We start from the raw sequence: 15,049 nt of genomic DNA, 5'->3' as shown, positions 1-15,049 counted from the left end.
GCAACATTTAGACATTAACATAGAATTGAAACATATTAGTATAAACATTAAAATCACATAATCCAGAATCATTATCCAAAGCCATTCCAATTGTCAATTGCACATATTCCCTATTTTGGTTAAGGGGTGCTCAACTTGTACAAACAACTATCCTTATTTTGTAAGGCTGCTGTATTATTTCTCCCTCAGATATTCCCACTTGACAATGTTTCTTTTTGTTGATATTATAAATATAGTTAGGCATGGAAGCAATATGTGAGTATCAAAAATTATCCTTAAAATACACACATAGCCTTTCCTTTGACCAACTATCTGTAGGTATAAATATTTATATGACTTGGCTGTGGTGATTTTAAAAAGATAGCTAATAGAGTGAGGACTAAACAGAAAGTGGGGGAAGGAAATCAAAACCATAGGGGACTGCCACATGTTGCATTTCATCTTATATACTTACATTATGTGTGGACTCACCATGGATTACTAATGTATCCTTTTAAGATAAGATCCTTTTAAATAAACTTAATGTAAAAGCTTGCAAAGTCTAGAACTATCAAAGTGAATGTTATCTTAGTAAGATTCAGAAAATTTCTTACTTTTCTTCTGCAAAGTTGCTGAGAACATCACAGATGACTTCTCTTTTGGTGCTACTTACTTTGCTTTTCTCATCATACTGCCTCTTGGATTCTGCAAGCTGTTCTTCTAGTTCCAACAATGCATCTTTCAGGGTGTCTACTTGATACATGAAATTGGTTTTCTCATTATCTAACTGAGCATTTGATACCATAGCCTTCTTATATTTCTCTTCAACTTCAGCTAGAGAGTCCTAAAGATAAGAAATAAAAAAGATCAAGAAGTCCTTTCAGTTTTCAAATCATGTCCAACTGCTTCAAATCTTTTGAATCTACGTTGAAAATATTCATTGGAATTAAAGCTCATAGCTTAGGACCTATAGTTTAACAAGACCACTTTTTGCTCTCTTTATATGTCCAGAGTTTTAATAGCTACATGATATTTGAGATTTAGCCTTAGGAGTAGAGATGCACAACCACACCAGTTTCCTAAGGAACTAAATGTAACAGGGCCAGAGATAAACCTTTTCCCCTTTTGATGGATATGTAACTGGAAAGAGAGGCTGCTGCACATAAAAAGCAGGTGAATAAGCAGGTGTATTAAATCAATATTGTAATAATGGCAGTCCCTAGGGCTGCTGTAGTGCAATGGGTTAAACTGTTGAACTGATGAATCTGCTGACCTAAAGGTTGGCAGTTCAAAGCAGTGGTTGGGCTGAGCTCCCACTGTTTGTCCTAGGTCCTGCCAACCTAGCAGTTCGAAAACATGCAAATGTGAGTAGATCAATAGGTAGATACCGCTTCGGCGGGAAGGTAATAAAGGTGCCCATGCAGCCATGCTGGCAACACGGCCAGGATATGTTTACAGACAACAGGCTCCTTGGCTTGGAAATGGAACAAGAGTACCTCCCCATGGCCAGAATTGAGCACCACCTCTAGAAAGCCGGGGATGAAAAGGGGAAGCCTTTACCTTTGTTTTGTGTATTTGTATGTCATTGTTATTCCACTGTATTAAAAGCACTGAATGTTTTGCCTATCTGTGTATGTTGTAATTCACTCTGTGTCCCCTCGGGGAGATAGAGCAGAATATAAATAAAGTCATCATCATTATTACTAACAAGTTATAGGGAAGGGTTAACATCCCTGTGGAGTTTTGCTGTCTGTGCAAAAGTTCAGAAGATTTCACCTGGACTATGAAAAATTTGGCTTGTTGTGGAAACAAGGATTGGCGATAAAGCTTCAGTGGACACCTTTTTCCCATGGTAAATCTTTCAGGAGAGAATATCCCGGCCTCAGCATAGATTTCTCTCACTTCCTGTTGTCTCACTCCCATTCTTAACTATAAGTCGTAAGTCAGATGTTTGTAACTCAGGTTTGCCTGTACATAATTTCTCTCTCTCTCTCTCTAATTAAAGCACATTTCAAAAGTTCAAAAGCACTCCATATCTCCTACTTTACAACTATATTATAAGACTGCCCAATATAAACTTTGTAAACAAGAGCTGATCTGGCAGGCTGCTGAAAGTCAATTAGGATGTATCTACAATGAAGAATTCAGTTTGACACCAGTTTGACTGTCACAGTTCCATGTTATGGAATCACTGGAGTTGTAGTTTGGTGAAGCACTAGCAATCTTATCAGAAGCTAAAGACCGTGTAAAACTACACCTCCCAAGATCCCATAGCACTGAGCCATGCCAATTAAAGTGGTGACAAACTGCATTAATTCTATAGTGTGGATGCACTCTTAATGCCCTTGTGGCAGAGATGAGATTCAGGCAACGAGCATTCTAGACCATCATTCACAAATTTAGGAACAATACTGTTATACGATCTTGATTTCTGCAGAATGTTGAAAATTAATGATTAAGGGAGGAATGATTCCACAGGCAAATGTCTGATGCCTGCATCTCCACAAAGTACACAAACCACAGCCATCTGTAAACTCTGCCACAAAATTGTGGAAGCAACACATATGCCCTCTATTTGGTGTTAAAATACTGCCCTGTTCAAACTGCCACATATTTTACCGGAACAGGTTAATTTACATCTTAAAATATTCTTACAGCTTTATAATATAGCCACAGAATACAAAACAGGAGTACACATCATGCAAAAGCATAACAACTATTGTATTTGTTCAATCTATGAAGATGTTTTATGTATTTATGTTACGAAAGGAACAATTAAATTGTAGCTTGTCAATTAGAACTGTTATTACAACATAAAAACATTCTGTGTTTTACATTTAGTATATAACTCCACAATGCTGAAAGAAAACATGCAGGTTAGTTTCCATTCAGCTCTTGGCTGTTACTCCCACAAGCTCAATCCTGTACCTTCATTTCCTTTAATCCCTGCTTGTATTTTCCTTCTACATCCTGAATCTGGTCCTTTAACTCATTGATATCCTAAAGAAAATGGCAAAATATTGTGACAAAAAATTCTTTGAGTTATTTTTGAATACAGGCATCCCCCACATATTAGATTTGTAAGGAACTAGGGAACTGGTAAAAAGAGGAAATGGTTGAAAAAGTGAACTGGCTTTTTAAAACTTGCGAATGTGGGACTGAACACTAGATGGCATCAAGCTGACTGAGGGGGAAAAATCTGCACTAAATTGACTGAAAGTGATGTAAGGAACAGACCAGGGATCAGAAGTGAAGTATGTACATGGCTATAATTGGAACATCAAAAAGTGGGTTGTCAAAAGGCAGGGGATGTCTGTATGATGTAGAGGTAATTTCTTAATATTGCATTATTTCCAGAAGACCATAGAATCATAAGTTGGACCATCCAGTCCAACCCTCTGCCAGGCAGAATACAATCAAAGTACTCCTGACAGATGTCCATCCAGCCTCTACTTAAAAGCTCATTACTTAAATTCCAAGCTAATTCCTTTAGACTAGAAAAACATGATAAGTCCCCTTTTCTATGATTATTGTGGTGTTGACGATGAGTCTCAAAACTGCTTTTTGTTTGGCACAGGTTTTTCAGATGCAAGCCCACCTTACAAACATCCACTTCCAATATGCCTGTTACCTTAATTTCTCTAATAGATGCTTCAGTATCAACCGAAATAGAAGTATCTCCGCTTCCTCGCCGGGAAGAGGTTCCACCTAGTGAGGCCAGTGTAGCTGCTGACAAGCTCGACACAGTACGAACTCCCTGGAAATATATGAAAGTAGATAATGGTTTATACTGAGTATGTGCTAGTACTGGTATACTGGTATCAACAATGAAGGACAACTGTTAAAAGGAGGTATTTTGCCATTTCTTAGTAGAGAGCCTGCACCTAAAGCCATGGAATGTTTATTATATACAAGTAACAGAGGAACTTCATTCCCCAGTAATCATATCACACACACACACACACACACACACACACACACACACCGTATGCAAACATGCAAAGAAACCCTACTTAAAGTCCTCAGACTTCTCCCTTCCCTCTCAAGTAATGTGTTCTCCCTATACTACTTCTTCAAAAAGACAACAATAAGTAATGTAATGTCACATCTGGACACCATTGTGAAAGAGAGGAAAAGAACAGGCTTCCCTCTCTATGGTTCTTTGGATAGTCATCTGAAAATCCTCCACATTGTGTCCTGCCAGTCCTTTGGCTTTTGGAACGGAGGGCTTAAGGAGAAAAAGCGCTAATATGCACTACTGGGGAACACTTCTGTACTAGCTCTAAAATGTGTCAAATGACACACTGTGCAGGCACAGATAACTCAACTGTGTGAGTCACAGAGATGGTGAAGAAAACACAGTATATTGGCATCCTCTGATGGGATGTGGCCTGCAGGGTGATTGGGGATGGAAACATTACCAAACAGTCCTGCGCAGGTGCCTACTCTTGTTCAAGAACCTCAGTAGAGAGCTCCATGGCAAGCTATCTTTTCTCTGGCTTTAGCATGAGACCTAGAAGTGCATAATACTGTCAAAGACTCCTGTGTTCTGTGTATGTAGAAGCTTTGACACTGAGGAAAGACCATAAGCTTTCTTTTGCTCTTATTGTTTACTAGCTGTGCCCGGCCACGCGTTGCTGTGGCGAAGTCTGGTGGTATGGGAAATAAAGAATTGAGGAATTGGTGGTATTTAAGGTAAAGGGTAAACGTTTTCCCCTGACGTTAAGTCCAGTCATGTCTGATTCTGGGGGTTGGTGCTCATCTTCATTTCTAAGCCGAAGAGCCGGCGTTGTCCGTAGACTCCTCCAAGGTCATGTGGGATGACTGCATGGAGCGGCGTTACATTCCCGCCGGAGCAATACCTATTGATGCACTCACATTTGCATGTTTTCGAACTTCTGGGTTGGCAGAAGCTGGGGCTAACAGTGGGGGCTCTCTCCGCTCCCCCAATTCAAACCTGCGGCCTTTCGGTCCAGGAGTTCAGCAGCTCAGCGCTTTAACATGCTGCGCCATCAGGGGATATTATTTCCTAAAGGTTGTGAATATACAATATTTCTGATTGTTTTTTTTTTGTCTCTTGGAGGCAAGTATGAATGCTGCAATTAGGAAAAATGATTAGGATGTAATGGCCTTGCAGCTTTAAAGCCTGGCTGTTTCCTCCCTGAGTGATTTTTTTGTTGGGAGGTGTTAGCTGGCCCTGATTGTTTCCTGTCTGGAATTCCCTTGTTTTCAGAGTGGTGTTGTTTGCGATATTTTATGTGCTTCTACTGTCTGTGGCCCTGAGAAAACAGAGGATTTGCCAGTCTTTGATGATGGGAATACTTTTTTGGGAGGTGTTAGCTGACCCTGATTGTTTCCTGTGTGGAATTCCCCTGTTTTCAGAGTGTTGTTCTTTATTTAATGTTCTGATTTTAGAGATTGTATTGTTCTGTTTTATTATACCACATTAATTTTTATATATTCTGATTTTAGTGTTTTTGAATACTTGGAGCCAGATTATATTCATTTTCACGGTTGACCGCCACACAATAATAATAATAATAATAATAATAATAATAATAATAATAATAGTAATAATAATGACTTTGGTAATACACAGTGCTTCACTGACTTCTCAGCTTCCTTTCTGGAAGAATCCTTTCTTGGGAGGTGTTAGCTGGCCCTGATTGTTTCCTTTGTGGAATTTCCAATTTCCCTGCTTTATTTACTTTCTTTATTTCTTTATTTACTGTCCTGGTTTTAGAGATTATATTGTTCTGCATTATTCTATCCCAGAAATTATTTCATATCAAAGTAGAATCTCACTTATCCAACATTCGCTTATACAATGTTCTGGATTATCCAACGCAGTCTGCCTTTTCATAATCAATGTTTTTGTAGTCAGTGTTTTAAATTCATTGTGATATTTTAGTGGTAAATTTGTAAATACAGTACAGTAGAGTCTCACTTATCCAACATAAACGGGCCAGCAGAATGTTGGATAAGCGAATATGTTGGATAATAAGGAGGCATTGAGGAAAAGCTTATTAAATATCAAATTAGGTTATGATTTTACAAATGAAACACCAAAACATCATGTTATACAACAAATTTGGCAGAAAAAGTAGTTCAATACGCAGTAATGCTATGTAGTAATTACTGTATTTATGAATTTAGCACCAAAATATCACAATATATTGAAAACATTGACTACAAAAATGTGTTGGGTAATCCAGAACGTTGGATAAGCGAGTGTTGGATAAGTGAGACTCTACTGTAATTACTACATAGCATTACTGCGCGTGAAACTACCTTTTCTGTCAAATTTGTTGTATAATATGATGTTTTGGTGCTTAATTTGTATAACGATTACCTAATTTGATGTTTAATCGGCTTTTCCTGAATCCCTTCTTATTATCCAACATATTCACTTATCCTGCCGGCCTGTTTATGTTGGATAAGTGAGACTCTACTGTATATTTCTAATCTTAAATTATCTGCTTAGAACTGGATTATATGAGGCCCCTTCTTCACAGCTGTATAAAATGCACACTGAAGTGGATTATATGGCAGTGTGGAGTCAAGATAATCCAGTGCAAAGCAAATAATATAAGATTATAAATGGGTTATATAGCTGTGTAGAAGGGCCTTGAGTCTACACTGCCATATAATCCAGTGCAAATTAGATAATCTGTGGAAGAAGCCTAAGTGAGGCCTAAATCTGCCTGTCCCCTAACTGAACCCTGGCTGTCCTTTGGCTGAATTGGTCGCTAGGCGACCAAGTGGGCAGAGATTAGCCCTCTAAACTGGCAGCAATTGGATAAAAACAATTATTGCTCTCCCTCTAATTAGGACTTTATTTTTCTTTTCTTTTTGTTGTATCAACCCTGAGGCGTGGGTAATGGGTTGTGTTGTCAAACTTTGAGGTTGGGGGGGCCTGTACTTTTGTTGTTTTGTGGGTCGCTGTGATGCCATCACTCTTTTATATATATAGATAAGCTGCATTGTCTTTCATCATTATAATTAATCCATCTCTTCCTGTTTATAATTAAATCTGATTGGATCAGCCTTCCTACTGAATACCCTGTTCCTAATCAGTCCAAAGTCTTCTGGCTCCTATCAGCGACAAAACACAAGTTTCATGACCCAGTATTTCACATAATTGGAAAATGGAAACAGTAAAATATGAAAAGAAAGACAGGGAATCTTCTACAATTACATTTCTTCATAATAAATGTGATACTTAATTCCAAGGTGCTATTATTTTTAAAACTATGAAGAAATTGGCATATATCATATTAAAAAATTATACACTTTACAGGAAAACATCTAATTCGGTAGGTTAGGCTCTACCATACCAATAATGAGTTGGACCAGTGAACATTAGAGTTTTTTTGTTTAAGCGTATTGTGAGAAGGGAATTGTTATGTGATAATGATGCAAAGAACATTCCATACATGCTTCACGTTCAGTCAAAATGCATCTATACCAGATTGGAAAATAATTTTGCTATGGATTTATAATCTTCAGGCAACTGGATCCACACTGTAAAGAAAATCCTGGCAGACCTAGGACCATTAGAGAGCCATAAAATGTGGAAGCAGTAAGGGCATCCACTCAGCAATCTCCAACACTCAAAAGCATGCCATGGTACTGGGCATATCAAGTCCAAGTTTGAGGATTCTGCATGAGAATTTAAAACTGCATTCTTACAAAATGATTTGTCTGACATGATTTTAAAGCTCATTAAAATGTTTTAATGTACCTTTCAGAAATATATACATTTTTCTTCTAGCTTTGATCATTTTTAAATACCCCTTCAAAATGTGGGAGATCTTTATGCCCCACCCTGTATTACCAGAGCTGCTTCTTGTAGCAAAAAAGGTGAGAATACATTGCCCAAATTCTTGGATTCCAGAATCCAGAAAAAGTGACATAAATACATCGCTATAGCTACATTAGTAACAGAAAATGGAAATAGGACAAAACTATAGTGAATCCATTTGAAACATCAAAATTCATGGAATCTCATTTCCATGATTCAGTTTTCAGATCAGTTTCAGATTCATATTCAACACTGGCTACTTAGTTATGAATGCAAAATTAAGTAACATCTCCTGGACAGCAGCCAAATGGAGAGGTGGAGTTCTGTTCAGTTGGTAATCGAGGTGCAGGGAGATCACGTTTTTGTGGCTGCCACAAACTATGTTTAATTGGCCGAGACTTTGAGATATTCACTGAAAAACTAGAGCAAAATGTGCTGCAGGATGTCCCGCAAAAATAAAGTTTATCCAGTTTAATAAACTTTTCCCATGTTTTTATGATAAACCCAATTAGGAAATGACATTTAAAAACCAGGAACAAAAATCATGTTACATTGTGTATTCAAAGCCTCATTCACTGGTATAAAGGAAGGGGAAACATCCTCCTCTTGTGTTCTAACAGCCAACTGGACAGACTTCCATCTTACAGAGAGCTACTGCTTGGGTAAGTAGGTTTGGGAGGTCATTTATGATTGTGTCATTAGTACCACGAGCATGACTAAATACTGTTAGTGAAGATGGAGACATTGTGATTCCATAACCAGTTTATGAATCAGTTATTCCAGCCTCACCTGGTAACTATTGTTAAAAATAATTCAAAATAACATTCCACAGATTCTATCTTACCTTCTCAAAGTCCTTTTCAGGCCTTTCTTCAACCTGAGGAAGAGACATGAAAGAAGTAAGAACTGATAAACAAGGCAGAAAAACTAGATTTTCTCTCTAACAAATTCCCCTCAAACTTCCTCAGCATGATTCCATTGATTGCTGGAAATCTTAAAGCTCATATATTTACTCCTCTGTTTGCACAATAGTTATGCATTTGAATACAGTAGAGTCACTAATCCAAGCTAAACGGGCCGGCAGAAGCTTGGATAAGCGAATATCTTGGATTATAAGGACTGATCAAGGAAAAGCCTATTAAACATCAAATTAGGTTATGATTTTACAAATTAAGCACCAAAACTTCATGTTATACAACAAATTTGACAGAAAAAGTAGTTCAATACGCAGTAATGTTATGTTGTAATTACTGTATTTATGAATTTAGCACCAAAATATCATGATATATTGGAAACATTGACTACAAAAATGGCTTGGATTATCCAGAGGCTTGGATAAGCGAGGCTTGGATTAGTGAGACTCTACTGTAATAAGAAAATAACTTTTTGGTCACACCTGGACAATCAGTGTTTTACTTCATTGTTGAAAAATATTCTCCTAATTATAGCTCGATGCCTTTGCTTCCCTGAAGGCTTTAATTCAATCAAATAGTTTTAATCCATGAACTTCCCTTCTGTGTCATTTATTCAAAAGATATTCAGATTGTTAACTGATTAAGCACTCAAAATTTAACAAGCAGACAGAAAAGACTGTGCGTATGGCACTGTATTAACAGGAGTACGTGCATGTCTAATATTGAAATTTCACTGCAAATCTCTAAGCATCATTAGTACATAACTACTTTTGAGAGGCTCAGTGTAACAGATTTTTTTATTCTGTGATGAATAATGTTGCTGATTGTTTTTGAATAAAAAGCAGTTTCCAAAATAAAACAAACAAATGTTCTTCTAGAAAACACAGCCACTTTGGTTACACAGAGCAAAAAGTGGCGGAAAGTGAGTATACTACTGTATAAATGCCATGCTCAATGTTTCATTTACTTTTTCTAGACCCCTACAAGCTCTCTAAGGCTGGATTTACACTGCCCTATATCCCAGGAACTGATCCCAGATTATCTGGCAGTGTAGACTCATATAATCCAGCTCAAATAAAATAATCTGGGATCAGATCCTGGGATATAGGTCAGTGTAGACCCAGCCTTAGAATGTCATAAGGAAGAGAGAGCAGGTTTGTTTTCTGCTGTTTTGGAGACTAGGATTTGGAGCAATAGGTTCAAATGGCAGGAAAGCAGATTGCACCTGAACATTAGGAAAAACTTCCTGACTGCACGAGCTGTTCAACAGTGGAACTCTCTGCCTCGAGTTGGTGGAAGCTCCTTCCTCGGAAGCTTTTAAACAGAGGCTGGATGGCCATCTGTCAAGGGTACTTTGATTGTGCTTTTCCTGCATGACAGGGTGTTGGACTAGATGGTCCATGCTGTCTCTTCCAAATCTATGATTCTAACGATTTTCAGGTGGTATGACTGGCTATTTTGTGAGATAGGAAGATTAATATGGTAGCTTCCATCGTTACTCCTAGGTAGCCTTTCCCATAGGAGAGGATCCATATGGCTCTTGGTCTACCAAGGAGCTGGAGGTAATAAAACAGTTAATGAGACAATTGGGACATATAGAATATATTGACTTTACTGCGACAGTATCAAATGGAGAAGCTCATATTTAAGCACAGCCTACTGCTGTGATAACAAGATTTATATTCACCACCACAGTTTTAAGTGGCATTCAACAGAGCTTTTCTGAGTGTTTTGAAGCATGTGCACCTTTGTCTCTCAAGAAGACCTTTGGCAGCACACTGTTCTAAATATTTTGAAGACAACGTTGTAAACATCTATCTTGATCTGATTGCTACCAAATCTGCAGGTTAGTCTATAGCAGTGCACCATTTAAAGCACAGATGAATTCTTCCTGCTTCTTTTAAATGTGTCATTGGCCCATAAATCTCTTTTACAAAAGAGACAATTTTGAATGTTGCAACTACACACTAATTCAATCTTATTTTGGTTTCTTCCGTTTAAAAAAACAAAACAAAAAAACATCAGGTGCAATGAAGCAGTTCAACTTTCCTGTATTTCAGGTTCTTTCAAGTAGGACTAAGTATGGGCTGTAAAATAATCTCAAATGGTTTTTTTTAAAAAAAATCTCAAATGGTATTTGTCTACTATAAAGCAGAAGATATTTATATTTAACTAGCTGTGCCCAGCCACGCGTTGCTATGGCTTATGGGAATGCTTTGTTGGCCAGATGGAATAGCAGTGAATAGCCTTGCAGCCTCAAAGCCTGGCTGTTTTGTTTGGTGAGCTGGAATACAAAAGAATAGGCTTGCTGCTTGGAAGGCTGGGTACTTGCATTGTAGGGGAATGGTTTTTTGGGCTGCTAGAATTGCAATGAATAGCCTCGCTGCTTCAAGCCTGGCTGCTTGCTATCTAGGGGAATCTTTAGTTGGTCATCTTCAATAGTACAGAGTAGTATCGCTGCTTCAAAGCCTGGCCGCCTTCTACCAAGGTTAATTCTTTGTTGGTCTGGTTGAATTGCACTGAATAGCCTTGCAACTTCAATGCCTGGCTGTGTTATACCTAGGGGAATCCTTGTTTGGCGAGCTGGAGTAGCACCCTCAATCAAAGAGCCTGGCTACTTCCTTTGTAGGGGAATCCTTGATGGCCAGCTTGAACAGCACTGAATAGTCTTGCAGCTTAAAAGCTTGGCCGCTTTTGACATAGGGCATCCTTGCTAGGCCAGGTTGAATGGGATGGAGTAGCCTCATGGTTTCAAACCCTGGAGGTTTTCTATCTAGGGAAAATCTTGGTTGGCCAGGTTGAATAGCACTGAAGAGTCTTGCTGCTTGTAAGCCTGGACGCTTTCTACTTTGTGGAAACCTTGGTTAGACAGGTTGAATAGCAATTAATAGTCTCGGTGCAGCAAGTATGAATGCTGCAATTAGTCACCTTGATTAACATTTAATGGCCTTGCAACTTCAAAGCCTGGCAGATTCCTCCCTGAGGGAATCCTTTGTTGGGAAGCGTTCACTGGCCCTGATTGTTTCCTTTCTGGAAATTTCAATTTCCCTGCTTTCAGACTGTTGCTCTTTAATTACTGTCCTGATTTCAGAGATTATATTGTTCTGTATTCTTATACCATAGTAATTATTATATATTATATTTTTAATCTTATATTATCTGCTTAGAACTGGATTAGATGAGGCCCCTTCTACACAGCTGTATAAAATCCACACTGACCTGGATTATATGGCAGTGTGGGCTCAAAATAATCCAGTTCAAAGCAGATACTGTGGATTATGATCGTTGGCATTCTGGGTTATATAGATGTCTGAAGAGCCTTAAGTCTACACTGCCATATAATCAAGTTCAAATCAGATAATCTGTATTTTATAGGCAGTGTGGATGAGGCCTAAGTGAACTTTGCCTGTCCCCTGGGCGCCATTATGGCTGAGAGGGTTGCTAGGAAATGAAGGGGGCGTGGCATAAAGGCAGCGGGGCCTACCTTTCTGACTGGCAGCCAGGGAGAGAACGTCTCTTCCTCATCCTCTGTAATTTGGACTGTTTTTCTAGGGTTTTTTTATTGAAAGACATTGATTGGATGACTATATCTTTTGTGGCTAAATATGGTGTTATTTAGTTCAGTGGTTTTGTTGTGTACTCCATAGGAAAAACGCACATTACATTTTTATAGAGAGAGAGATAATGATGACCTAGCAGGGATACACCATTTTGGTGAAAATCTGTGATACAACAAGATTTGGTCTGACAGAACTCTAGATTACCAATCAAGTTTACATCATACTTTGTGTAGAGCAGGTGGGCAACATGTTATCAATGGGCTATATGTTGCCCTCAGGACTCACCAGCATAAAAAAAACAAAACACAAATGCCCTCTGGAGCCAAAAGGGGCATTTTATAGACCTTGGCATTTTAGGCTTAGAAGAGGCTTCTTCTAATGTAGCCTCTAGCCCAGGCATGGGCAAACTTTAGCCCTCCAGATGTTTGGACTTTGACTCCCACAATTCCTAACAGCCCTGGAAGGCTGAAATTTGCCCATGCCTGCTTTAGCCTCTAGTAGTTGCACAATACTCCTTGTATACAAAAATGGCCTTCTCCACTAGTGCAAAACGCTTAACACACTGTCACATGAGGTTGCGTCAAACTATAGCATGTTGAAGAAGGACATTAACCCTTAAAAACATAAAAAAAAAACTAGAGTTGGCTATTGTTGTGTATCACATTAGGAACTCCAGACTGAAATACCTATAAAAGAGAAAATACTATCCTAAGTTCCCAAGAAAAAGGAAAGATTATTTGAAAGACAAAGTTCAATCAATGATAAAGCATTAGACACTATTGTCTTCTACAAACTGAAAATTAGACTTTCCCTATATTGTGGTATTTTCTTTCTCAAACTGTAGTGAACTTTAAAAGTATAAGAAATCATCAAGATAAAAAGAGCAGGAATGCATTATCGTGAAAGAAGGCCAACCCAGTTGAAATCATGGACAAGAGCTCTAATGTATATTGGATCCCACTTGAACATCAGTATGCAAATATATTCTATTAGCACGGTGGTTCTCAACCTGGGGTCCCCAGATGTTTTTGTCCTTCAACTCCCAGAAATCCTAACAGCTGGTAAACTGGCTGGGATTTTTGGGAGTGGTAGGCCAACTGTGGACCCTAGGTTGAGAACCACTGTATTAGCATATATTGTAATAGAAAATTGGTATACTAAATTATTCTGGTTGAATTGCCAAGATGAGTCTAATTAGAAACAAAAGGAAAGTTATTGACAAAATTGGGAGGGGGAAGGGTTTCCAAAATTTGAAAAAAGTACAAAAAAAAATCTGTGAATTTAATGTTAGATTGTCCAGGGTCAAAGACTAAAAGATTACACTATGTAACACAATTTTGTCCCTGGGTTATAAATGTCATTTCCTAATGGATTCTATCATTAAAAAACATGGAAAAGTTTATTAAATTGCAAAAACTTTCTTTTTGTGGGACATCCTGCAGTACATTTTGTTATAGTTTTTCAATTAGTATTTCATTGAGGCTCAACCAATTCAACATAGTTTGTGGCAGCCATAAAAACAAGATATCTGGAGTATAACAGCTACTTTCAAAGCAAATATCACACAATTAAACAGGAATAACACTTTCAAAACAGGAACAGAAAAAAATTCAAATTTTATTACATAGTATTATTAATGTGATATGGAAAATCAGGGAGAGGCAGAATGGAACTGAGTTCATTTCAAGTAACCTGAGCTGCCTGGCACCTTAAGAAAATTAACTGATGTTGAAGCTTTCTGTTTTTCATTGCATACTGAGTTTAATTCCAAAGGTCAGAATGTCACAATTCTCCCTCAGTGCCTTCATTTAGACTACCTTTATCCTTGAACTACATTTCCCATAGGTACAGAAAGCCAAAATGTTTCCTAGACTTTTAAAAGAAGTAGTCATGTGAGCATAAAAGGAAAGGAAGGAGAAAAAAATATTGTGGCAGAAGCATTAGGACTTAGCTGGCTTTTATTTTAGCATGAGCTTTTGTGGATATAGGAGCCCCCTGGTAACACAGCAGGTTAAACCTCTGAGCTGCTGAACTTGCTGACCAAAAGGCCGGCAGTTCAAATCCAGGGAGCAGGGGTGAGCTCCTATTAGCCCCAGTTTCTGCCAACCTAGCACTTCAAAAACATGCAAATGTGAGTAGATCAATAGGTACCGCTCTGGCGGGAAGGTAACGGCGTTCCATGCAGTCATGCTGGCCACATGAGCTTGGAGGAGTCTATGGACAACACCTGCTCTTTTGCTTAGAAATGAAGATGAGCATCCCAGAGTCGGACACGACTAGACTTAACATCAGGCGAAACCTTTATCTTTACCTTTGTGGATATAAACTCACTTCCTCAGATGCAGTATAGAGCAATACTAAAATATATTTATACATTTTTGGGAGTGCGAGAGAATTAACAGGATCCAAAAAGATGCAAAGATACTACATGCTATACTAGATATATCAATACAAAAGTCCTCGGCTATTGTACACATAACAAAAAATATTCTCAAAAATAGTTTTGAATCTAGGAAAAGTGACTCTTGGTTAGCAGATTTATTGCTTAAAAACCACTGTAAATATCTGAAAAACCTGTAACACGTGGCCCAGTTTTTTGAAAACATAGGGCAAGGGACATGATTTGCATCTTTCTCGATCCTGTTACATTCTACTCCACCCGAACAACTGTATATACTGTACATACAGTCCCCATGTTATGAACAAGATAGGTTCTTTAGGTTTGTTGTTACATTGAATTTGTTTGCAAGTCGGAACAGGTACATTTTTAAGTGTAACTCCAGACAAATATG

The 15,049-nt window shown here is 38.2% G+C and overlaps 1 protein-coding gene across 30 annotated transcripts in view; it reads right to left on the bottom strand.

Moving 5' to 3' along the window:
• The window catches only part of lrrfip1 (LRR binding FLII interacting protein 1), a 145,768-nt gene that overhangs the window by 24,615 nt on the left and 106,104 nt on the right, over nt 1-15,049 (bottom strand). For 25 of the 30 annotated variants that reach the window (XM_062960681.1, XM_008113628.3, XM_008113674.3 and 22 more), the window contains 4 exons: nt 8,628-8,660; nt 3,611-3,736; nt 2,908-2,979; nt 653-823 (listed from right to left, as the gene is read on the bottom strand). In XM_062960681.1, the coding sequence (XP_062816751.1) occupies nt 653-823; nt 2,908-2,979; nt 3,611-3,736; nt 8,628-8,660 (402 nt within the window). The remainder of the gene's footprint in view (nt 1-652; nt 824-2,907; nt 2,980-3,610; nt 3,737-8,627; nt 8,661-15,049) is intronic. The other 5 variants (XM_062960662.1, XM_008113656.3, XM_062960776.1 and 2 more) reach the window with 1 other exon arrangement.

The sequence above is a fragment of the Anolis carolinensis genome, chromosome 1 (assembly GCF_035594765.1).
Source record: "Anolis carolinensis isolate JA03-04 chromosome 1, rAnoCar3.1.pri, whole genome shotgun sequence".
In the NCBI taxonomy this organism is placed as follows: domain Eukaryota; kingdom Metazoa; phylum Chordata; class Lepidosauria; order Squamata; family Dactyloidae; genus Anolis; species Anolis carolinensis.
Note: the sequence above shows the minus strand (reverse complement) of the source record. Positions and strands in the feature narration are given on the sequence as shown.